The 24,398-nt window shown below is 44.8% G+C and overlaps 2 protein-coding genes across 20 annotated transcripts in view; one reads left to right on the top strand and one right to left on the bottom strand.

Moving 5' to 3' along the window:
• Positions 1–19,911, top strand: part of LOC119160731 (uncharacterized) — a 166,925-nt gene extending 147,014 nt beyond the window's left edge. For both annotated transcript variants that reach the window (XM_075881119.1, XM_075881120.1), the window contains 2 exons: positions 4,249–4,506; positions 19,743–19,911. In XM_075881119.1, coding sequence (XP_075737234.1) covers positions 4,249–4,506; positions 19,743–19,805 — 321 coding nt within the window. In that variant the 3' untranslated portion in view covers positions 19,806–19,911. The remainder of the gene's footprint in view (positions 1–4,248; positions 4,507–19,742) is intronic.
• CAP (Cbl-associated protein) overlaps positions 1–24,398 on the bottom strand; it is a 1,014,121-nt gene that overhangs the window by 191,345 nt on the left and 798,378 nt on the right. For all 18 annotated transcript variants that reach the window (XR_012887795.1, XR_012887796.1, XM_075881103.1 and 15 more), the window contains one exon: positions 5,334–5,430. Coding sequence is in view for 16 of the 18 variants with exons in the window: in XM_075881103.1 (XP_075737218.1) it covers positions 5,334–5,430 (97 nt within the window). In the remaining 2 variants the exon portion in view is untranslated. The remainder of the gene's footprint in view (positions 1–5,333; positions 5,431–24,398) is intronic.

Raw genomic sequence — 24,398 nt, 5'->3', positions numbered from 1 at the left:
GCCTAGACATCAGCAGTAATGCAGGCACTACGGAATCAGGGCATCAAAGAACCCTACATAAGCATACTGGAATAAATCTACATTGGATCCACAGCCACCATATTTCTCCATGAATAAAGCAACAAAATCTCAATGAAAAGGGTGTGAGGCAGGGAGACACAATCTTTCCAATGCTATTCACCGAGTGTTCACAGGAGGTTTTCAGGACCCTAGATAGGGAAGAGTTAGGAATAAGAGTTAATGAAGAGTATCTTAGTGACCTGCGATTCACTGATGACATCGCCTTGATGAGTAACAAATGGGAAAAATTACAGCTTATGATTACTGAACTGGACACGGAAAGCAAAAAAGTAGATCTTAAAATTAATATACAAAAAACTAAAGTAATGTGAAACAGCCTCAGCAGTAAATAGCACTTAGCGGTAGGTAGAGACGCACTGGAAGTTGTAAAGAAATATGTCTACTTAGGACAGGTAGTAACTGCGGAGCAGAACCATGAGAGCGAAATAACTAGAAGAATAAGGATGGGGTGGATCACATTTGGCAAGCATTCTGAAACCATGAATGATAATCGGTCACCGAACCTCAAGAGGAATGTATAAACTGCTGCATCTTGCCAGTATTTACCTACGGAGGAGATACCTGGAGGCTTAAAAAGAGGGTTCAGCTTAAATTAGCAATGGAAAGGAAAATGATAGGTGTAACCTTAAGAGATAAGAAGAGGTCAGAGTGGGTCAGGGAACAAGCCGGGGTTAAGGACATCATAGTTAAAATCAAGAAGGAGAAATGGAAATGGGCCGGGCACATAGCACGTAGGCAGGATAATCCCTGGCCATTAAGGGTAACTGACTGAATTCCCGGAAAATGTTAACGCCTGAAGGGGAGACAGAAGGCTATGTGGGCCAGTGAGATTAAAAAGTTCACAGGGATAACCTGGCAACGGAAAGCACGAGACCGGGTTGATTGGAAGATCACTAGAGAGGCCTTTGCCTTGCAGTGGGCGTAGACAGACTGGTGAAGACGATGAAATGTGCTCGTCATAGTTTTCAATGAAGCGCAACCTCTACGGTAAGGCAGCAGAGCCACCGATGTAAGCAAAGGACTGGCAGGTGAAGCCCTGCATGCGTTTTACTTCGAAGATCAGCAGTGGGTGCAGTGAGTTCGACCAGTGTGGCTTTATTTATTCATTCAGATACTGAGAGCACCCAAGGGGCATTATTATAGGGGGGGAAACAAAAAAATAATAATACATTACACTTTGCCTTTGCCGACTCGTCTAGTTGCGCACTGGCCTGTCCTTCAAGGGTCACTGCGATCAAAATATATAGCTTGTTCTCGCGCATACCTCGAACTTTGGTAATGCCGGCTCGTCTACTTGCCCACTGGCCTGAGCTTCAAGCGTCACTGCAATCAAAATAATGTTACGAGTAACTTATTTATTAAATTATATATGATAGACCGTGCTCGGTGAACAAGATGGCGACAGTTCATCAACAACCAGAAACCGACGTCGTCTTTCTTTTTCTTGCAGCAAGGCTGAGCTGGCTGTTGTGTATCATAACCCCCCGTTGGTAGAAGCACCATCTCGGTGCTTGAGCAACTTGGATGCGGTAGAAGGAAGGTGATAAGGCTTAAGTTGAGCTATGTGCACGATGTCACTCGAAGGTGACGATGACGTTGGATTGGCTGGAACGATCTCGTATGTAACATCAGTCACTTGGTGAACAACGCGGTATGGTCCAGTGTAGCGTGACAGCAGTTTTTCAGAAAGACATACACGCCGAGTGGGGGACCAGAGGAGGACAAGGGAACTTGGTGAAAAGTTCACGTTTCAATGATGGGAATCGTAGAGCTGTCTTTGGTGCTCCTGTAAGGCCTGCAGACGGCTGCGGGCGAGTTGGCGTGCGTGGTCGGCTCGCGCAATGACTTCGCCGGCATACTCAGAGACCGAGGGCAGCAAGGTGTCAAAGGGCAGCAGGGCGGGTTCTCGGCCGTATAGAAAATAGAGTGGAGAATAGCCGGCAGTGTCGTGACATGACGAATTATATGCGAACGTCACAAATGGCAAATGAATGTCCCAGTCCTGGTGGTTGGCCGCTACGTAATTGTTCGTTTGCGGATGGTACTAAGTGGCAAACTTGTGCTTGGCAGAGCAAGAGTGCAGGATTTCATCAATGACAGCTGATAGGAAAGTCCGGCCCCGGTCAGTGAGAAGTTGGCGTGGAGCTCCGTGTACTTAAAATAATATCATTTACAAGAAAGTCCGCCACATCGGTTGTGTAACTCGTCGGAAGTGCTCGTGTGATAGCGTACCGTCCATGGCGACAGCAATCCATTTGTTGCCTGAGCTGGAGATTGGGAATGGGCCAAGCAGGTCGAGGCCAACTCGAAAAAAAGGTTCAGTGGGAATGTCGATCGGCTGAAGGAATCCAGCTGGTAGGGAGGATGGCTTTTTGCAGCGCTGGCAGAGATCACAAGCGGCGACGTAGCATCGAACAAAACGGGCAAGACCAGGCCAAAAGAAACGACGACTAACACGATCGTATGTGCGAGATACGCCCAATCGGCGCGCCAAAGGAGCGTCATGAAGTTGGTTGAGGACAGTCGCATGAAGATGTGCTGGTATGACGGGGAGCAAGTCATGGCCATATGGATCGAGGTTACGGCAATACAGGATCCCGTCTTTGACCAGGAACATTTGTAGAGATGCGTCGCGAGGCATTGACTCAAGCTTGTCAATGATGGTTCGCAGGAAAGCATCCCGGCGTTGTTCGTGGCCAAGGTTGAGTAGCTGCATCACAGACAGAACGTCTGGAAAGGTGTCAGTATGGGCAGCTTTTTCCACAGGGTAGCGTGATAAACAATCCGCATCTTGATGCGACCGCCCTGTTTTGTAGGTTACGGTGAACGTGTATTCTTGTAAACGTAGGGACCAACGAGCGAGGCGTCCTGTGGGATCCTTGAGTGAGGCCAGCCAGCAGAGCACGTGGTGGTCGGTGACTACCCTGAATGGACGCCCATATAAGTATGGGCGAAGCTTCGCGACTGCCCACACAAGAGCGAGACACTCACGCTCCGTGATTGAATAGTTGCGCTTGGCGGTAGATAGCAGTCGGCTTGCATATGCTATAACACGGTCATATCCGCGTTGGTGTTGCAAAAGCATTGCCCCTATGCCGTGCCCACTAGCGTCAGTGCGAATCTCGGTTGGAGCTGATGGATCGAAATGAGCTAAAATCGGTGGTGTTGTAAGGAGCATCGCGAGCTGGGAAAAAGATGAGGCTGATCAGCGCCCCAGAAAAACGGGGTGTCCTTCTTCAGGAGGTTTGTGAGTGGGCGTGCAATGATCGCGAAATCCTTAACAAGCCGTAGAAAGTAGAAGCACAAGCCCACAAAACTACGAACGTCCTTTGTTGACTTCGGAACAGGAAAGTCCGTGATGGCGCGAATTTTCTCGGGATCCGGGCGAACTCCTGCGGCATCGACGAGGTGGCCAAGTACCGTGCTCGGTGAACAAGATGGCGACAGTTCATCAACAACCAGAAACCGACGTCTTTCTCTTTCTTGCAGCAAGGCTGTGCCGGCTGTTGTGTATCAATATATAGCTTGCTCTTGTGCATACGACGAACTCGCACAATGCCGACTCGTCTACTTGCGCACTGCCATGTGCTTCCTGGGTTACTGTGATCAAAATGTTGGCAAGGTTCTGTTTGGTGTTGTATACCTCAGTTGCCAGAGTTTGGGGTGGTTTTTGCCAGACTGCCGCCAGATTTGGCTGAAAAATTTGCCCCTGTAGTTGTGACTTCTCCGTGATGATTTGGTGTCGTTCGCCGTGCATTTCGCAAGTGCGTGAGCGATGTTGGCCGTTTTAATTAATGGAATGAACGTAAAACACACGTTGCACAAGTCGAGACGGGTTCTCTAGCTGTGCACCGCGAAATGCATGACGGACGACGCGTCGATTCCTAACTCTGAGACACGATCTCTTAATCGCACAGCAGCGCACGCAGCAAGAGCACGCACCCCGACTTTTGCAACGCGTGTTTTACGTTCATTCTGTTAATTAAAACGGCCAACGTCGCTCACGAACTCGCGAAATGCACCGCGAACGACACTAAACCCTTACGGAGAAGTCGCAACTACAGGTACAAATTTCTGCGCCAAATCTGGTGGCAGTCTGGCAAGGATGGGCACGGTGAAAACGCTTAGAGCAGATCACTGACCATGCGTCTCGTTTTTCTGGTTCAGGCCTTGTTCCTGACATCCGCCTCCTTCTTCAATGCGCCCGCATTCAAGCCGTTTCCAGCAGCGACAACATGCGACATCGACGGCAAGGCTGCATGGCTCCTTCCAACGTTTTTTGACGCAAGGAGCAAGAGTTACGGGTTCGCGACGTCGACGGAACCAGCCTCTATAATGAAGGCATTGCAGGACAGACTTGCCAGTGGGCACGGCGAAAACGCTGGGAGCAGATCACCGACCATGCGTCTCGTTTTTCTTGTTCAGGTTAGTTACAATAGCACAATACGCAGTGATGACAGATACCTGATTTTATTGCCATGCCCACGTGTGTGCTTGAGTATTGCTTATGACTGCTTATTTTCATGCAAGCTTTTACTTTGTGGTGATGTCGAAGAGAATCCGGGCGCCTGTGTCGAGGAAATGTTCCGATCGTTAGTAATTGGCCAGCAAGCAATTAGAGAAGGCATTGCTTCCTTGAAAGAGCGACTTGAATTCATTCAAGCCACAATCTGCAAGTTACAGAGCCGTTGAGGACGCAGCATTATCAGTAGGCAAAAAGATAGCTGGCAATAGCAAGAAATGCACTCGAACACTTGGACACACTTTGCAGCTTTGTCCTGAATACAAAGCTGAGGAGCAAACTGCACTTTTTTTTTTCTAGCTTTCAGAACAATTTATTTCTGGATGTTGAAAAGAAGAAATTGCAGTGCAAATCGACCAGCTATTTTGATGTTGCATCACTCAAAGCAAGTTGTGGACAGAGTACGCATATTTTTGTATAATACATTTTATTTTTTGGTTCCCATGAAAAACACATCGAGAGGCCACTGTACAGTGTAGTTCGATTCATTGAGGTTTAATTGTATCTCATCATTCCCATCATTGCTTGCCTTTTGGATGAAAGCACTGCTTTCTTTATAAAGTGCATGAATCAACAGCGTTACTGCATAACAGTGATTGCCTGCAGTGATGCCAAACCCCCGGGGATATTGCTGGAGTTTGGACAGTTAAGGCTGTGTTGTATTTGAGATGGTCTTTATGGTCACTGCAAGGCAGCGATACCTAGACAGAGAAAACCAGAAGATACTCACAAAAGCTGCCTCCCTCTCCGCAATCGATGAATGACCAGGTTCATACTCCTCTATACTGCGTGGCTGAATCTTGTAAGACCCAGGTAATGTGGAGAGGCTACATGAAGAAGATGAAATTTTTTTTGGTACCACTAGTAAGTACCAGGATTGATTAAATAATATATTCAAGCACAAAGATGCACCTAATTCTATTTAAAATGCACTCATCAGGAGGACTGCAACAACAGCATTTAAAAAGATAACAAGTTTCAATGCACTACTTTCATTTCTATAGTTTTTTGTGAGAACTTCACACACAAATGCACACAATCTCAGAGCATGCAGGTCACATACACAGAGCAGACTGTACTGCTATTTAATTTTTACACAAATTAACAACACACTGAAAATATTTGTACTTTGTGCATATTTATGCCACATTGAAGTTTATTTGTTGTTACTGCACATTCAAATACAGTCTTACATAATACATACAGCATCAGGAGTGTCTCAAAGTTTGAAACTGTCCGGGGGTCCCCTATCATTAGCGGGATACATGAAAGATAATCAATAGCTGCAACTGCTAAAAGAAATAAAAAATGCATTCAATAAAAACAATGCAAAGTAAAATAGATTAAGTTATATATCTACCAAAACAACAATACACGATGCTCCAAAATGCACATAAGCCGAATACAGAATAATGAAGTAATAATAAAAAATGTTTTTGTCACAAATGAACAAAAAGCTTATCTAACAGTATGTTTTTTCATGTTGCATCTGAAAGGCTGCGATGAACAAGGTGACTTACATGCCAAGGGATGCGATTCTATAGATGAACACCACAGAAGCGAGCTGTAAATCTGCCGTAGTGCGATCTGATTTAAAGTAAAAGAAGGTTAGTATGCTACAAAAACCTGGCATTATCCTCGTTGATGAGTGTATGGTAAGAGATACTACCTAGCGATATTTCTCAATGCATGAGATAATGTATATCGGGAGCTGAGAATTGGTAGGATGCAAAACTGTTGACACATAAGTAGGCAATGGCAACAGAATAAGTGATTTTATCGCCTGCTTCTGAAGATGCTACAGTGGCCTGAAATGATCGGCACATGTGTAATCCCATGATGATACACAGTAGGATAAATAACCTAATACAATCGAATCTCATTGATTTGAACACGCTTAATTAGAACTTCCAGTTAATTCGACTCGCGCTGTGGTCCCGTCAAAGTTATGTGTATTCCAATGGGCTGATTGATTGATTGATTTGTGGGGTTTAACGTCCCAAAACCACCATATGATTATGAGAGACGCCGTAGTGGAGGCCTCCGGAAATTTCGACCACCTGGGGTTATTTCACGTGCACCCAAATCTGAGTACACGGGCCTACATTTCCGTCGCCATCAAAAATGCAGCCGCGACAGCCAGGATTTGATCCCGCGACATGCGGGTCAGCAGCCGAGTGAGTACCTCAGCCACTAGACCACCGTGGTGGGGCCATATTCCATTGGGCGAAAACGCCTTATAATTCGAACGTGCAAGCACTTGCGACGGTTAATTCGAACATACCGCGCTCTAAAAATGCACTCAGTACCACACCCAATTTCGCGACAGCACCTCTGACACCTCATTGCTACGCGCTAAGAAGGAAAAAAAGAAAAGAAAAGGCTGCGGCGGAATATTTGCTCTCACTCAAATGCCGATCTGCGACGCACCTGTGTCATGCTTTTCCCTTTTCTGTCCCTGCCACGTAAAGACCCTCCTCCTTTCAACGCCGCGTGCAAAGAGATAAAGGGGAAAAAAAAAGGTGTCGCGGAGTGGTGGCTCGCTGATCTGCGACGCGCCGATGCCACGCTTCCTCTACGCGGAAAACAAAAAAAAAAAGAAAAAAAAAAACCCACACAAGCTGCCATGGAGTGTTGGTTCTCTCTCAAATGCCAATCTGCTCCTCCCCCCACGTGAACTTTCTCATCATGTACTGGCGACGCTCCGCCTGCGGAGCAGAGGGTAGCAGCGGAGACGCAGTGGTTGCCGTCGTCAAAGAGGGTGTTGGCGCTGGACTCAGCCGCGCGATACTTCTCTTGCCAGGAGAACGCTGAAGCCGAAGTAAAAATGCTTTGCAAACTGCGTGTGAAATTGACCCACTGCAAGGCAAACGTGTGCAGACGCGCATCACCGATTACTTCAATTAATGACGGATGTCCTATGATTTGTGAATAAACGTACCGTATTTATTCGAATATGAGGCGGTCACGATTACACGGCGAGGGGGAAGTTGAAGGACCCAAGAAAAAGAAAAAAAGTTTGCACACTAATATAGGGCGAAAGAAACGAAAGAAAAAAGGCAACTAAATTCCTTACCTTTCAGCAAAGGAGACACCAAATATTCATGAACTATCTGTACACAAAGATATTTATTCGGAGCGAGACGAAAGTGCAACTTAGAAACACACAAAGATATTTATTCGGAGCGAGACGAGAGAGCAACTTAGCAACCATCTTCAGAGGTGGTGGTATCGGAATCTTCCTTATCACTTGCGCACTCAAAGAAGTCGTCGTCCTCGGTGCCGTCAAGAGCATTTGAATGCAGCACTTGCGGAACGATGCCGCAACCATGGCTTCGGGGATCGCTGCCCAAGCGTCGACCACCCACTGGGCGAGCATGGATGGGGACGCCCGCTTATACGTCCCGACGGCGTCAGGGCCACAGTGTCAGACGCCATCCATTCATTGTACAGCCGTCTGACGTGTGCCTTAAACGGCTTGTTAACGCAAACATCAAGCGGCTTTAGTTGGCTTGTCAGGCCTCCCGGGATGACGACCAGCTCCGTCCGGTTGTCGATGAGCTTCTTCACACCTTCCGTGAGGTGCCCGCGAAATGCGTCGAGGACCAGCATTGACCTCGGGCGAGCAGTGCCCCAGGTTTTCGGCACCACACCGACTTTACCCAGTCCAGAACAAGCTCTCCCGTCATCCACCCCTTCTCCTGGCAACGAATGTGGACGTTCTGCGGGAACACCTCGTTCTTTGGCATGGTCTTTCTGTTCAGGATGATGTAGGGGGGGGGGGGGGGTAACTTTTGCCCATCGGGGGTGCAGGCTAACATCACGGTAAATTGATTGATATGTGGGGTTTAACGTCCCAAAACCACCATATGATTATGAGAGACGCCGTAGTGGAGGGCTCCGGAAATTTCGACCACCTAGGGTTCTTTAACAGGCACCCAAATCTGAGCACACGGGCCTACAACATTTCCGCCTCCATTAGCATCACGGTTATCCGAGCCTTCTCGTTACCTGTACTGTGCAGGATCACTTGGCGATCACCTTTTTGGTGAATTGTCTAGGCCGACGGCATGTCAAAAAAAAAAAACTGGAGTTTCGTCGGCATTGCCAATCTGCCCGAGAAGGAAGTCGTGGTCGCGTCGCAGGCCGATAACATATCTTTGAAAAGAAATTAGTTTTTCTTCGTAGTCTTCTGGCAACTTCTGCATCACGGAGGTCCGCCTTCGCAACGAAAACCCGGTCCTCTTCATGAACTTCTGCACCCAGCCCCGGCTGGCTTTGAACTTGAGAGCGGGGATGCCACGCTCTCTCGCGATTTCGCGCGCCTTCATCTGCACGATGCCGGCAGTAACGGCCAAACCGCGGCATCTTCTGATGCTGATGACCTCTGATGGATGGCGCTTACCGACAAAGGGGGATGGGCCAAGAACCGGGCGGCAGGATACTTAAATGAAACTAAAATGAAAATGAAACCAATCTGAAAAAGTAGCTTAAAATAATACTACAAAAAAGCAAAAATATTTGCTGAGCAAGCGGTCAAACCATCTTTTGTTTTTGAAAGACATAACTACGAATTGTAAACTAAAGATCTGAAAAGGTAGGGGTTCACTAGCATGGTAATCTTTTAGTTGCGTTGATGTAATCAAACACAGCGGAGCATACATCCCTGTGGCAGTAACCAAATGAAGTTCTGCCAAGTGATAAAATTACTGGTAGATTTACTTGTATTTCTAGCTTTGTAAAGGGGCTACTAAAAATCTTTTTCTCTGATAAGAATAACGATGACAGAATAAAAAATGTTCAATTGTTTCAATTTCGTTGCCCAAATGCATAGCGGTGACGCCTTGAGCCGATCTTTATTAAGGTAATAATTTAGTTGTGCAACTGCACAGCGCAATCTGGTGTAAGTGACCTCTAACTGGCGAGATACACACCACTGTTTATTCCAGCAATAGCTCAAATCTTCTCTCTTTGACATCTTCTCTCTTTGACAGAGTCCGTCAGCACTTCTTCCACTTCGGGAAACGCTTCCTTTCGCGGGCCACGGAAAGCCTTCCTCGTAGCGGCGCATGCTAAGAGCGCCGTCTTCTGTTTGCGCCAACGACGCACGTTGTTTTCCGGAACGTCGAACTTTCAACCCGCCGCGCAGTTTCCAGTGGCTTCCGCCTCTGCTATGACTTTCCTCTTGAAGGCTGCATCGTAGTGGCAACGACAAGTCGCCATTGCGCTGGTCGCATAAATAAGAAACAAGCACTGAGAAAGAAAATCTTGCAGCAGGAACTCCAGCACTCCAACAAAAAATGCAAAATGGTGTCCCGGCTTGTTTATATGGTGGCTATAAGGGGGAGGTGGCGTCAGCGCCCATGCGCCGCCGCAAGGAAAGCGATTCGTCGTTTCATGACACGGCCGCGGTAGCCAGGGTGGCGCTCCGGCCAGCTCTTCGATGCCTGTCGAAAGCGAAGCGAGGGGGTTGGCGCTGTTTCTTCCGTCGTTTGTTTACCGTTTCGCGCACGTGTTTCTTTGTGCCTTACAGGCTGAGTTCGTTGCTTTTTGTGTGACAAGTATGTCGCACAAACTTATTTCCAGTCAGTACCGAGTGCGGTGATCTAAAGCGCAATGAGCTCTGGCGTGAAACGGAAAGCGTCGCAGACGCACTGCTTCGCGCCCGGATGTTCTTCGGGCTACATCTCTGCGAGGAAGTCCGGTCGGCAAGTGTCGTTGTTTTCTGTGCCCAAAGACCCTGAACGCTTCAAAGCCTGGCAGCGAGCAGTGCCACGTGCGGACAAACCACTGGAAGCAACCTCAGTTCTTTGTGAGCTGCATTTCGACGAACAGTACCTCGTGCGGTTTTTCACCCACACTATCAACGGTGAGACAGTGCGAATTCCTCGTGACCGACCTAAGCTTACGGATAATGCAATCCCCACCGTTTATCCGAACGTGCCTGCGTATTTATCGAAGAAACCGCCCCAGAAAAGAACGTCGAGGACGTCTACGGGGGGCCTACCTGCAAAGATTCCGCGGTGTGAAGGAAGCGCCTCTGTGCATGACAACGCTGCCGACTCCCATGAAGACGGAAGCTTTTCCAACTCTCCAACCGCGCTTGATATCGCGAGTTGTGAACCACGAAGTGCCTATTGGGCGAAGCACAGGATCGCTGGGGCGGACAGTGCTACAGCATTCACAGTTTGTGCCATGAATAACGGTAACCTCGCCTTAGAAAAAGTTGTTCTCTTCACTGCAAATGAGTGCAGCGTTCAAGCAAAAGTTTCCATTCAAGCCACGGTAGTGAAGAACGTACAGGTCAGTAGCACTGCAATGGCGCAAGAGCTGCTTGCGGAAGCAGATTCTCCGGTACCGTGCAAAGGATTCGGCGAAGAGGGCGAGTTCGCTGCTAATCCCAAACGCCAAGAAAAGACCTGTGGTGGGAAGACTTTCAGCATGTCTTGCCCCGGAGTGGCACAAGAACTAGGCAAAGCCTGCCCACAGTGTAGATACCTAAGGAAGCTACTGCTCAACCAGGCCTCCTACAAACGAAGGAAGGCACATGCTTGCACCCGGCCCCTTTCATACAAGCTGAAGATTCGGAGCATGCAACTGAAGAGGACGAAATCGAAAATTCTGAGAGTGAAGTTGAACATCGAGAAACTAAAAAGGAAAAATGCAAGCGAAGATTCCTCGGTGTTTGTGGATGCCATCAAATCCCTGCCCTCAAAACAGCAGCAGCAGGTAAGAGCATGCCTAGCAGCGGCGAAGCGCAAAAGCACCCAAGGAATGAAATATGACTCTGAATGAGTGCTTGAGTGTACAGTCATGTGCATGAAGAGTCCACGGCTCTATGAGCACATAAGAAAGCATAAGATCATGGTTCTTCCATCACGTACGTGTCTTTGGCGCTACTTGAAGAAGTTCAGAAGTGGCTTTGGCCTCAGCAGCAAAGTTTTTGCTGCTGTAAAAGAAAAAACAAAGTCGATGGACCCGTTTCAGTGCCACGGCGGCCTACTCATCGATGAAATGAAGCTATCGGAAAACTTGAGTCTTGCTTCGGATGGCAGCATTGAAGGCTTCGTTGACCTCGGGAAATTCACACCTGAAGCCGAGCGCTCACTTACATGTGATCATGGACTGGTGGTGATGTTCCAGCCCTTCAGTGGGAAGTGGCATCAGATTATTGGAGTATTTGCCTTGCATAGCAATGTTAAAGCAGAGACTCTAGCCAAAATAATCATTGTGTGTGTCATACTGTGCGAGAATGCTGGGCTCCACGTGGATTTCGTAACGTGTGACGGAGCTTCATGGAATCGGGCCATGTGGCATTCATTTGGTGTGGTTGGAACGAAGGAAAAAACTGTGTGCAGAAGAAAGCACCCCAGTGACCCCGAGCATTTCCTTTACTTTGTATCAGACTTCCTGCATCTCGTCAAATGCGTGAGGAACAGCTTTGTTCGCACAGGCTTTGAGCTTCCAGAAGGGCACGCTGATGTTGACGGTATAGACTGCCCGAAACTCTGATGAAAGTCGTAGCACCACGATCAAGGCAATGCCACACGTCAGTAAGTCCGTGGTTTGGCCTACTGGTTTTGAGGCTATGAGGGTCAACTACGCATTTTTGCTGTTCAGTGATGAAGTCCTCCGTGGCCTTTTTCTCTACAGAGAAGATATTGAAGAGAAACATGGAGACCAATCTCCCACTGTCAACTTTGTAGAAAGGATGCGAAATCTTATTGAGGCCATGACTTCTAGGTGTAGTTCAGGTGCACTCAGGCCCGGTAATGCCCACAAAGCCTGCATTGAAAGTTTCTTGGCTTACTTGGACCTGTGGGAAAAAAAGTGTGAAAAAAAATCTGAAAAAAAGGGGTCAGCTGGCTTCCTCAGCCAAACCACCGCAGAAGGACTTCGCGTCACGCACTCAAGCACCCTACTCCTTCTGGAGTACGTGACAACGAAATTGAATTACAAGTACCTCATGACAAGCCAGTTGTGCCAAGATCCGATGGAAAGGGTCTTTGGGATTGTTAGGCAAATGTCTGGGTCTAATGATCACCCGTCGCCCAGCCAGTTCCTCATTTCCATTAATACTCTGAGCTTCCAAAATCTTGCCAAGTCACCGTCACATGCCAATGTGTCTTCAGGAGTGCTAAGGAACCTGATAGACACCGAGGGTGCAATGGGCACCACGTCTCATAGGAGGATCGATGACCTGCTAGACATAGGCAACCTCTGTGAAGCACGTGAAGTCCTCAGCGGGTGTGGGCTTGACCACACTGACATGGTAGTGGAAGCCAGTGACTCAAGGCTCATCTATTACATTGGCGGCTATGTGGCAAGGAAAAGCATCGCAACCACAAAGTGCACCGACTGCTGTGCACAGCTCCTGCGACAGAACGATGGGTCACTGCCAGCCGCAGCATGCCTCACCAATGCAGTGAACAGGGGTGGCCTGCTGCATCCATCAGCCAAGCTGAATGACCTGGTGACTTCACTTGAGAACGCATTCACACGTTGCTTCAGCATCAAGGAAATCAAAAGTGACAGTATCCTGGACTTAATCTCATTTTTGCAGTTGGCTAAGTTGACCGTCGTGGGCTGTCCCGACGACAGCACGGAACTCACAAACAAGGTCATCAAATTCTACGTCCTCACCAGGCTGCATTTTCTTGTGAAAACTCAGAATGCCAGCCAAGGTGACAAGCGTAAGAAGATGAAGATGCTAAAATTAAGAAGAGTGCTGTGAATTGAGTGGATTAGTTGCTTTTCCTCACTCTACTTTCAATGCAGCCTTTGTATGAGTTGTGTAAATATGTTCAAAAGTGATCACCATAGTTGAAAATGTATGAACATGACTGACTTTTTTTTTTTTTTTGTCGTGGAGGTGAATTGGTGCCATACTCAAATGCAAACGTTTTTATTGTATTTGTGCATGTTTTCAATGAAGTGAAGCGCTTTTACCTTTTCCCCCAATTGCAGACTTCATGTTTTTATTCTGCTTTCAGTAAAATGTGTTCTAAATTTGCAAAAAAATAATCTGTACTTAAAAACTGAACAGTCTTTCTTTTATTAGTTAAAGTGATGTGCTGCAGTCGCAGATACAGACGCTTTCTGTTTACGTGCAGTTATTGATTTCTTGTCAGTTGTTCGGATTGGAAAAAATAAATCGTTTTTTATGCTTTGTGTACTCATGCAAACAGCGGGTATGGTCTCTTCCTTGTATTTTATCGAAACTAACGTCGAGTGCAAAATGGGAAGTGTGGAGTAGAGCTTGGAAGTCGGAAGCGAGGGATCAGTGCCATTCGGGATTGCATCGGTCATGCGTATCGGAATAGAACACTTCGACGTGCTCCGTACAAGTTCCGAAGTATATGCCACTTAAGGCCACTTGCGTGCTTAGTAAAATTAGACTTGCGCGTGCGGCGAACTTCTAATTTGCGCTTCCGCCGCGCGCCCAGCCGTAGAGCGAGCGGCCGAGCGGGCATCGAACTACGACAAGCAGCGCCACCGTGCGCCAGGCATGAAACGGCGCATCGTTTTTGACCGGCCCTTGGCGTCACCTCCCCCTTCTAGCCACCATATTGTTTACAAGCTTTGCGGCTGTGGCTACTACTGGCTTGGAGCAGCTACTGCTGGCTCAGCATATTCACACGGTCGAAGGCGTCCGCTGCTATGGCCTGTGCTGTATTGCGAGCTATTTAATAACCTTGCAGCGACTGAAACTCGGTATTTACTATTTGCAACCTGCGTTTGTGTAAAATTGTATGCGTTTTATTCTGAAATCTCTTTGTTACATTTCCAACAGTGTTGTCGGCTCTTTTGAAAGCTTGGAAATGGTTGAAAAGTGGAAACCAAAACTGTCACACCAAAATCGGCATATTGGTATACTGAGCTTCGAATATAAGGCGGGGTACGACTTTGAGACTACGCATTTTGGAAAAAAAAAACCTCGCCTTATATTCGAATAAGTAAGTCTTCTGAAGCTTCTCTCTCATGAGGTAGCTCAACGCACATGCACCACTGTATAGTGAGCTCTTCGTTCATTTAGCTTTCATTAATAATTCGAATGAATTTTCGGGCCCCTTTGAGTTTGAATTATCGAGATTCGACTGTATAAGCATAAAGATATATAAGAACATGTTAAAAACCTGCACATGTTTTAATGATGATGCAGGCACTAAATGAAACCCTTTTCATTGGCCAGTTCGCATGACATATACTTAGCATGACAACATTAGCCAGCTGGATTGCCAATACATGAAAATACTGACAATAATTCACAATACTATTGTATTTATTAGAACTTGCCATTTGGCTATAACTCTGCAACAACTTATCTCGGCATTGGAGTGAAGGCTGCGGAGGCGGAGCTTCTGCACATCCGCGTTGCTATGCAAGTAGTATGGCAGCTCGCGGCCGATTTCGGTCTTGCTCACTCACATCAATGACACATTTTGAAAAACATATAGGTTGTATTCACATGACGTCACCTTGGCGGGTGCGGCAGCAAAAAGTGTGCCAGCTGCGCTGGTAACCACGTGGCCACCATTTTTACGGCCACTATACCAGCGGGCGGCCGCCAACAGCATATCACAGAACACCTATATAATAAGGGCATACCGGCAGATTAGTCCAGCTACAATGGCTAGTAGTCCAGCTACAATGGCTAGAAAGTCCGGCAGTTCCAACAAACGCTCACAAGTTACTGCGGGCACGTTGCTCTTGTTTTAATTTTATTTGGCTATAGAAGGTACGACATTAACCATTTGTGAAGCTCATACCGCCATGGGTGATGCATGCTTAGCTCGCTTGAGCATGTATGCCGAGAAATTAGATGCAGATGCTAAACAGCGATACACGGACAAAGTGGCTCTCTACAGTGCGTGTTGATGCACTCATTCTGATGAGCGAGGAGGCCGCATTTGACACCAGACTTGTTTCGAAGGTGGAACTTTATTTTTTTGCTAAACAGAAAAATGTAATCCAAATGTCTTTTCATACAGTTTTTGCATGCTACACGGCATCTTGTGTAATCACTGCCTCTATTTTTAATTGGTGCTACACAACTGAATATTTGTTTTATACCGGTAATATTGTTGCGAACCCGAATAATGCTATTGCTCTAAATACTATGCATCACTTGTTTGTTATCTATGTTTGGTTATCAAAAGTTGTGGAACCAAAGTGTGGTACAGCAAATAATGATAAGCCATCATTACTACGTATTTTATTTACTTTTACTTATGCATCCTATTCAAGAGCTGCTACTTTGTTATACTCAGTAACCTTATTGCCCATTTATATGTATTTATCTCTATCACCTGCAAATGAACACTAATATAAAGTCTTCTACTCCCTGTCAAGTAAACACACTTTTTGAAAATCTGGGTGGGTCACCCCTAGCTGTACTTCATAATAATATGCAGTTCGCATGTTGTAAAGACGACGACCTCTTTGCTCTTCTTGATCAATTTAAATTTAATTTTTCCGTAATAATGCTTACAAAACGGGGTATTATGATGACTTGGATGTTATCACTATCGAAGGTTACAATACAGTGTACTGAAATAGAAAAATAAGAGCAGGAGGTGGTGTATGTATGTACTTTAAACATGAAATGAGATACGAACGGTTAAATGAATGGTGTCAATGCTTGGATGATTATGAAATTGTATCTGTTAAAGTGGACAACTGTGTATTTGTGACAGTGTACAGACCTCCCGATGGTAATATTAACAACTTTATGCAGTTCTTGGATCAGATGTTTGCTTTCATAAATGAGCATAATTATAGCATTGTATTGGGAGGTGACCTGAATGTTGATATGTTAGCAAACACAAAAAAACAAAAGGATCTTTCCACACTTTATTCTCACTTTTTATCAAATGTCATTGTCACTCCTACTCGTATTACTCAATCGAGTGCAACATTATCAGACCTGTTCGTAACAAACTTTTCCTCAGTATCCATACTTTCAGGCACTATATCTACCGCGATTAGTGACCACCTCCCTGTGTATTTCATTGCGCCCCAATCCCGTTATCAGCCCAGACAGTCCGTTTCTGGTATATTATATCGACCAGTGAATTTAAGATCTCTTTCGAACTTTCGGGTTGAAATTGAGCGAACAAAATGGGACATTTTCCTTGTCCACGGCTGATTTAGCTTATGACTATTTCATGCAAACGTTCATTTCACTTTACAATAAATGTTTTCCTCTTAGGGCTTTGAAAAAGCCAAAGCGTGTTCGCAAACCTTGGATGATTTCTGAGATACTAAAAATGATGAAGGAAAAAGATACATTATTTAACGTATTTCTAATTACCAGAAATTCAGATGATTTGAAGACGTTTAAAAAATACAGAAATTCAGTTACTAAAGTCCAACGGCAAGCAAATCAAAATTGTTATCATTATATGTTTGAAGGCGTCTCTGCCAGCAAAGAAATCTGGAATAAGTTAAACTCCATCATATCTCGAGGTAGAGCTACAAATTGTTTAGAACTTGTAATTGACAATGAGGTTATTAAAGGCAAAGAGTTAGCGGATAAATTTAATGAATACTTCACATCTATAACTAAAAGCTCGCATCAAACAAGTGCTTTTGAGTACTTACCAACACCACTCAAGGAATCAATATTTTTTTGTCTGACAGATAAAATTGAGGTAATACGAGTGTTTAAAAGCTTTAAGATGTCTAAGAGTGAGGATTTAAATGGCCTAAAAATGGAAGCAATAAAACATGTTATTGACCTACTTAGTCCATGTCTGACACACATTTACAACGTTTCCTTAAAAAGCGGCATTTTCCCACAGAATATGAAGGATGCTAAGGTGACGGTGATCTACAAAGGTGGAGACAAAAACACTTCAACAAATTACAGGCCGATTTCAATTCTCCTGCTTTTTTCCAAAGGACTTGAAAAAATTACTCATACTAGACTGTTGAATTTTTTCAATAAACATTCCGTTATAACTCAATCACAATTTGGTTTGAGATCAGGCTACTCAACTGAAAGATCCCTATTGTTTCAAAAGGAATTGATTCTAAAAATATTGAGGCCAAAAAGTTCACACTTGGCATATTTTTAGATATGCCGAAAGCATTCGACAAAATAAACCACAAGACATTATTAGGAAAACTGCAGTGTTATGGAATTCGTGGTGTCGCCTTAAATCTGATCGAAAGCTACCTAAGAGACAGACACCAGTGTGCATCTATAAACAGGAAAATTTCGTCCATGCAAACTATTAAAGATGGTGTTCCCCAAGGCAGCATATTGGGTCCCCTTTTGTTCATTATATTTATAAACGATATTGTACATGTTGACCCTTCAGCCCAATACGTAATTTACGCAGACGATACAAGCTTATTTTTTTCAGGTACGAATGTTAGTCATCTCGAAAACACTGCTAACTCAACGTTACAAAAGATATACAGCTGGACCCTTAAAGATTCCTTACTTATAAATTGTCTCAAAACAAAAGCTGTTCTTTTTTATGCCAAATCTCCCCTCAATGAAACCACTGAATCCTACAATCTCATGTGAAGTAGCAGCAAAATCGAATTCTCTTCCACCGCGAAGTCTTTGGGCGCTTGTTTCCTTGAACACACGAAATGGGATTATCACACGGAATTTTTATACAATAACCTTTGCAAAGTCTTGGGTGTCTTGAGAAAATGTCAGGGTTTATCGCCAGTTCCTCAAAAACTTCTGATATTTAATGCGCTCTTTACATCACATCTGAGTTACTGCAACCTAATTTGGTGTAATGGAACAAAGCAATCTATTAGTAACCTTATTATCTTACAAAAAAAAGGCACTACGATCTGTTGCTAACCTCCCTTTTAATGCCCATACTTCACAATTATTTGCTAAATACAAAATAATCAAATTAAACCTGCTCTACGAATATTCTTTAGCAGTCTCTTTTAGATCTGATACCATAACAGGTCGTGGCTATATACGTAGTTTAGCTAACTTGAAATTAAGTCCTTCAACGCGCCTAAACCGACACTGAATATTGGCATGTGCCGAGACCGTGCACAAATTATGGCTTTCAGACATTGAGTTATTGCTTGCCGAATGTAGTAAATAAATTAGGAATTAATTATGAAAATGTTCGTATGCTCTCTAATATTTTTATTTTAAATATGCTTTATTAATTTGTGTGTAGTATTATTTTCTGTTTGATTACTTCTTTCTTTCGATGTATAGCATGTGCGTTTTTGGTTAGTATAGTTTGTTTAAATTTTTTGTTCTGATGCAAAGCATATGCATTGCTGGTTTAAACTGTCCTGTGTTTAATTTGATTTTGCCGTTTTTGCCACAGTTGCTATGGGGATATGGGGCTTTGTCAAGCTGTTTTATACAGCTTTTTTTCCTCTTTCCCAGCCACTTACTGTACAACTGTACGTGGTAAATAAACTAAACTCAAAACTCAAACTTTGAGACATAAAGGACCGCTTGGTGCATATACAAGTTTTGTGACGCACCAACTACTCAAAGCCAAGAAATCATTGGATGCTTAACTAGTGGTTCTGTCCATGAACTTTCGCTGAAAAGTCACGGTGATTGCATTGATGTGGGCTCAAAGGAAAGATAGTCTGAAGTTATATTTGATCTGTTAGCGCTAAACTCAAGCTTACCCATGAATTTGTACTAGTGCGATGTTTTACGAATCTAGTAGAAGCGGTGGGCATAACAGCGCTTACGAACTTGCACATAAAAACACCATTGCATGGGGCATATTAGATTGTGCTGGAGTGCACACAAGACTGAAATTTTGACGTGGTTGGCTGACCCACAGCTTTGATCAATCGAATGAAAAGTATCAGGAGCGCTTAATTATTCACTAGACCAAGGTTCCAAGCCACCTGTGCTTTGAGGCAAGTGTACTAAGCCAGGCCACTTTAGCGAGAAAAACAAAAACGTGTGCCTCTCATTTAAGCTCGCAATGTATCGCGCATGTATTAATATGAATAGTCCAACGTTGAGTACTCCACTATGTTGTACTTTTCCCAGACGTCTCTGCAAGAGCACTGAAACTGACTGCATTTACTGCGGTATTGCAATTTCTGTAGTGTTTCGTTCCTGCCTGAATTACTCAAAGCTGTCAGAATATGAACTCAACTGAGTTTCCATTTGCAGGTGAACCACTCTCAAGGACTCGCCCCACAGCCTTGTCAAAAGCAGCCTGGCGAAGACTGCTGAATAACTCTCCACGGCGCTTCACCGCAACCTGCAGTGTACGGCTACGTGACCGCGAATAACATTCGGCAAGGAATAAAATTCAACCGGTTTTGCGTTCTCAGGCTCATCACCTTTCTATTTTGTGCGATGGCTGAACACAAATACGGCACAATCAAACGTGATAACTGATGGTGGGCGCAAAAAACGGTTCAACTTTAGTATCACGCACAGGCACGCACATGCATACATGACCCTAGTCATGGCGGCCGAAAGTAGTGCTTTCCCTGCATTGCCTGTATGCTATGCAGATAGCTGAAGCGTAGGCTGTGGGAGCACAGGGTTGCTTGGAGGTGAATACCACCAATATATAAAGAATGTGAATGAAAGAAGCATTTCAGTTGTTCAGTGTAAATTTAAGTGTCATATTATTACGAATATATCTTTCTTTGAGAACTGAACAGCATGTTTGCAGCCGCACAATGACCCACTAAGCCATGGACGCCATTTTCAATTTGAAAAATGGGTGTGCTGAAAAGGTGATGCCGTCTAAAAAATGAAAAAAAAAAAAGAAGCCATTCTTGCTAACTGTATTTTACCTATGACTTTTTACAACTGTTCAAGTCTCACAATAAATAAAGGGGCATTTCTTCAAGCAAAGCGAATGGGAAAATTATCAGTGAACTTAAGTATTATTTTTTGATGCGGTAGCAGGCATGCGCTTCGGTTCAGTGGATTCCACAATGCTGTCAAAAAAAGTTGACATTGAGTATAGTTGGTAGCTCATCATCATAAACTTGTTGCAATTTGGCCTTCCCCAATTTACATACACACACATACACGTGCATGCAAGAGCACACTCCAAACAGCGCTGACGAACAGCCATTGATTGTGCATGGCAGAAGAACCCATACACATTTATACGGTAGTGTGCAACCAATAATGATGTGCTCGTGCAACGATCAACTATGAGATGCACAAGTTAGGCCGCATTCACACAGCCGTCAAACAACCCGCAGCGTCACTGTCACGTCGAAAAAACATAGAGAAGACGTGGCGAAGCAGTGTACGAACAGACGACGATGGTTGCAAGGCCGACAGCAGCACGTTTTTGTACACCGCCAATCTCTCCCTCCCTGACCATGCAGAGACCCAGTTGTTCTATTCCTGCGTTCTTTTGTGCTCTCCACATTTTATTCTGCGTCAAGTGCGCCGAAGAAGAACCGGTCCTGGTACAATGAGCGGTGGGGCTCCGTCCTCGCACCGGCTACAGAAACGTAGAACATCACTCTGTCACCGTCAACCGGTTTTGAAACAGAAAATAGCTCGAACCTCCTCTCCCATGACGAAAATCGGTGCTGCGACGATGACTGGACGGGTCGTTTGACGGATGTGTGAACAAGCCCTCACAACCAACCACCACCTCACACAACAAGGCTAAGACCAAAGCAAAGAAAACGCCCGCTTTAAATTATTGCTTCAAGAAAAAAAGATTTATTTCGAAACAAAGCCAAAGCAAGTTCACTAACACAATGATCCTTATTCTTTTCAGTAAAGTAAGCCCCTAACGTTACTTGTGCTGAAGATCTCATGCTTTTTCTATGAAACTGTGCATCTGAAAACCGTGGCTCACGTCCACATGCTGCAGCATGTGCCACAAGATGCACGCATTTTTCCTCTCCCTAATTTTTTGCGCATGCTCCCTTAGCCAGTCATTCAGGCATCTTTTGGTTTACCCAATGTACACTTTTCAGCAGGATAATCAAATGGCATATACAACCTCCTGCAGAACACTTGACGAAGGCCTTCACATGTTTTTTTCAGGCGACTATGTTCTTGGCTATTACATATGTGTGGGTGCAATTCGCAGAGTTTTTCAGGCATCAAAAAAGCAGTGGCTCGTCATGCCTTGTTGCAACCTCCTTAAAAAAAACTAAAGTCCAAATAACAATTTACAATACAGCAGTGCCCTAATTACCGGGAAATTACGGCAAATGCACAAGAATACATGCACTGCAGGAGGACACTCAAAATAATTCTGATGTCAGACGAATCGCCTATAAATAATCACTAGTAATCAATCTAGCTGCACGAAATAATGAAGAAGTAGCCAGAAAATGCTACTTGCTCGTTTCTGTTAGATTCACAAAAAATCAATTGTCGTACGAGTACGTTAATATGGGAAATGGTGTGAGTGGTTCAAACATCTAATTTTCGGCTGGTTAAACTGGACAAGTCGTGCCATTTAGAGTGGCCCAGTTGAACCAAAACACGTCTGCCATCTCAAAGCCAATGGTAGGAAATTGATCAATGGCACCAGTTGCTGTTGTGGCTCCACTGCTCTCGGTCTGCTGCTACTAGCGTCGGTGGCCGCGCAACGTTGTGTACTGCAACAGCGACGTTAGACGACCCGCTTCTCAAGGCGGGTAATTTGAAGTGCGCTAACCCTATGCGAACCACTAAAACGCGATTTTATTTCAAAATAAGCCCTTTTTTGGCATAAAAGTAACACTACGATGCTTCTAGAGGGCTATTTCACCAATCAATGTCGATTTAATACAATGAAATCTCGGTAGAACCAACTCCACATTAACAAACTTTTCAGATTAATGAACTTTAAAAAAATCCCTCGCCGACTGCTAACAGTTTCAATGGAAAATTATTTCACTACTACGTGCTTCAGAATACCGAACTTTTCAAAATAATGAACGTTACCGTAATTTAGTTCCACGTTATATTAACAATACCTCAGTATTACGAGTTGTGTTTACAAATCCGTTGCGGCCATCAGAGGGGTACACAAGCAGACCACAAAGCGAATGGAAACCTTGCTTCTTGGAAGGCACGTGATGGTATGGAGGGGGGAAAAACACGAAAGGGTGACTTTCTTTTCTTTCTTTTTGTTGAAAAGCTGACGCTGCAGGTTTACAAGCACCAAGGCGAAGGGTGAGGGCAACACGGGAGGGCAAGGTCAGCGAGGCAGAGTGGGAGTTGCGGAGCAGGAGGCACAGGCACAGAAAACCTGAGACAGCGAGGAAGCAGAAAACAAAGCGCGAGAAATTTTCTTTTTTAGCACTTTTTTTTTCCGGAAGAGGCGATCACACAGCTGTCGCACTTCAGGATTTTCTTTCTTTGTCACTTCTACATGTGCTCTAAGAGGCCTGGTTTGTTAGTCGTGTTCATCTCTTTTCAGTGATTACTATTCGCGTCCGCAAAGTGAGTCGGCATTCGCGCTGCGGCGCTACTATCTCTGCTTGTGATGAAGAAGAGGAAGCAGTTTTCGCTAAGCGAAAAAGTGGATATTCTTCGGCAACTGGAAGGTGAAAAGCTGGCTGTTGTGACCAAAGAACCGAATCGCAATGTGGATTAGCTGGAGACTTTCGCGCTGTAAAGTTTGTGCTGCACACATGAAAGAAAGAAAAAATTAGACTTCTTTAAAGTAAACGTGCATGTTTTTTGTGTTCACTTGTGAATTTGTTTTTTTCTGATAAAAAACAAGTTCAAGGACCTACCGTTGTGACGGCAAGTCGTTTTGGTCGTTGGAAAATAAGTATTTATGATTCATTTTTGGGCTGTCACTACAACGACCTTCCAAAATATTGAAATAATTGCTGCAGCCCCCTGAAGTTCGTTATACCAAGATTTCACTGTAGTTGCCTGTCCCTTTAAGAGCTTATGACAGTGCGGCATCATTTGCAGCTTGGAACTAAAAGAATGCCAAACACCTTGTGTTCCACATTTCACTTTCTACACAAGAGACTCGGTAACATCATACTTATGACAGACAGAGGGAAAGCCGCCGGAGAACTAAAACGAGTGCACATGTGGTGTGGGCATGACTCGGTTAATGCAGATTCAAGGCATCTATTTCAGACGTTTATCGAGAATAAATCACAGAAATTTAACGTTATCCGAAGCCAGCATAGCATAGTTGCCCAGCAAGACCATTATGGAGGAAGATATCGCAGATTCTCGACTATGAAAGCGTGCAAACGTTTTAGTAGGATTGATTTGAACTTATCTCAGCACCATGAACGCACACTGCTAAGATCTGCATTAAGGGTATCTTGAAGTTATTTATGCAATGAGTCATGTCATCAGTATCATCATGTCATGTCATCATAACAACAAACTGTTAGAAGTGCTAAGCATATTGCCACATTCCATCCTGAAGTTTTGTTATCGCACTGTTTCACTGTCAGTAATTCTAAGCACAAGCCACAGCTACAGTGTACCGTTAAGATTACGGCCACTCTGTGAACATGACAGATTATTCTGAAAGCTACATTGCCGCTAGCAATAACACTAGAATATTCGATGGCAAGTGTATAAATGCAGACACGCTTCGCCGCTTGTCAGTTGATCGACGACCGACGCTAAATTCGCCGCTATCAGTGCAAGTCTGCTATTGTGATCCAACTATCCGTTTACCGGGCACAGGTTCGCCCAAATAAACAGTTGAATCTTCAACATACTGTCTGCTTCTTTGCCGGCGTCATGACCCCATGACATCTTGTGGAATGCTGCTTTTTTTCATGTTCCCAACGCCCCCTTCAAGCCGCGAACCCAGCCCAAGCGGCAAAGAAGACACCGAGGCCAACCCTAACCAGCGAATAA

The sequence above is a fragment of the Rhipicephalus microplus genome, chromosome X (genome assembly GCF_043290135.1).
Source record: "Rhipicephalus microplus isolate Deutch F79 chromosome X, USDA_Rmic, whole genome shotgun sequence".
Classification (NCBI taxonomy): Eukaryota; Metazoa; Arthropoda; class Arachnida; order Ixodida; family Ixodidae; genus Rhipicephalus; species Rhipicephalus microplus.
This window is presented reverse-complemented; position numbering and strand designations above follow the sequence as displayed.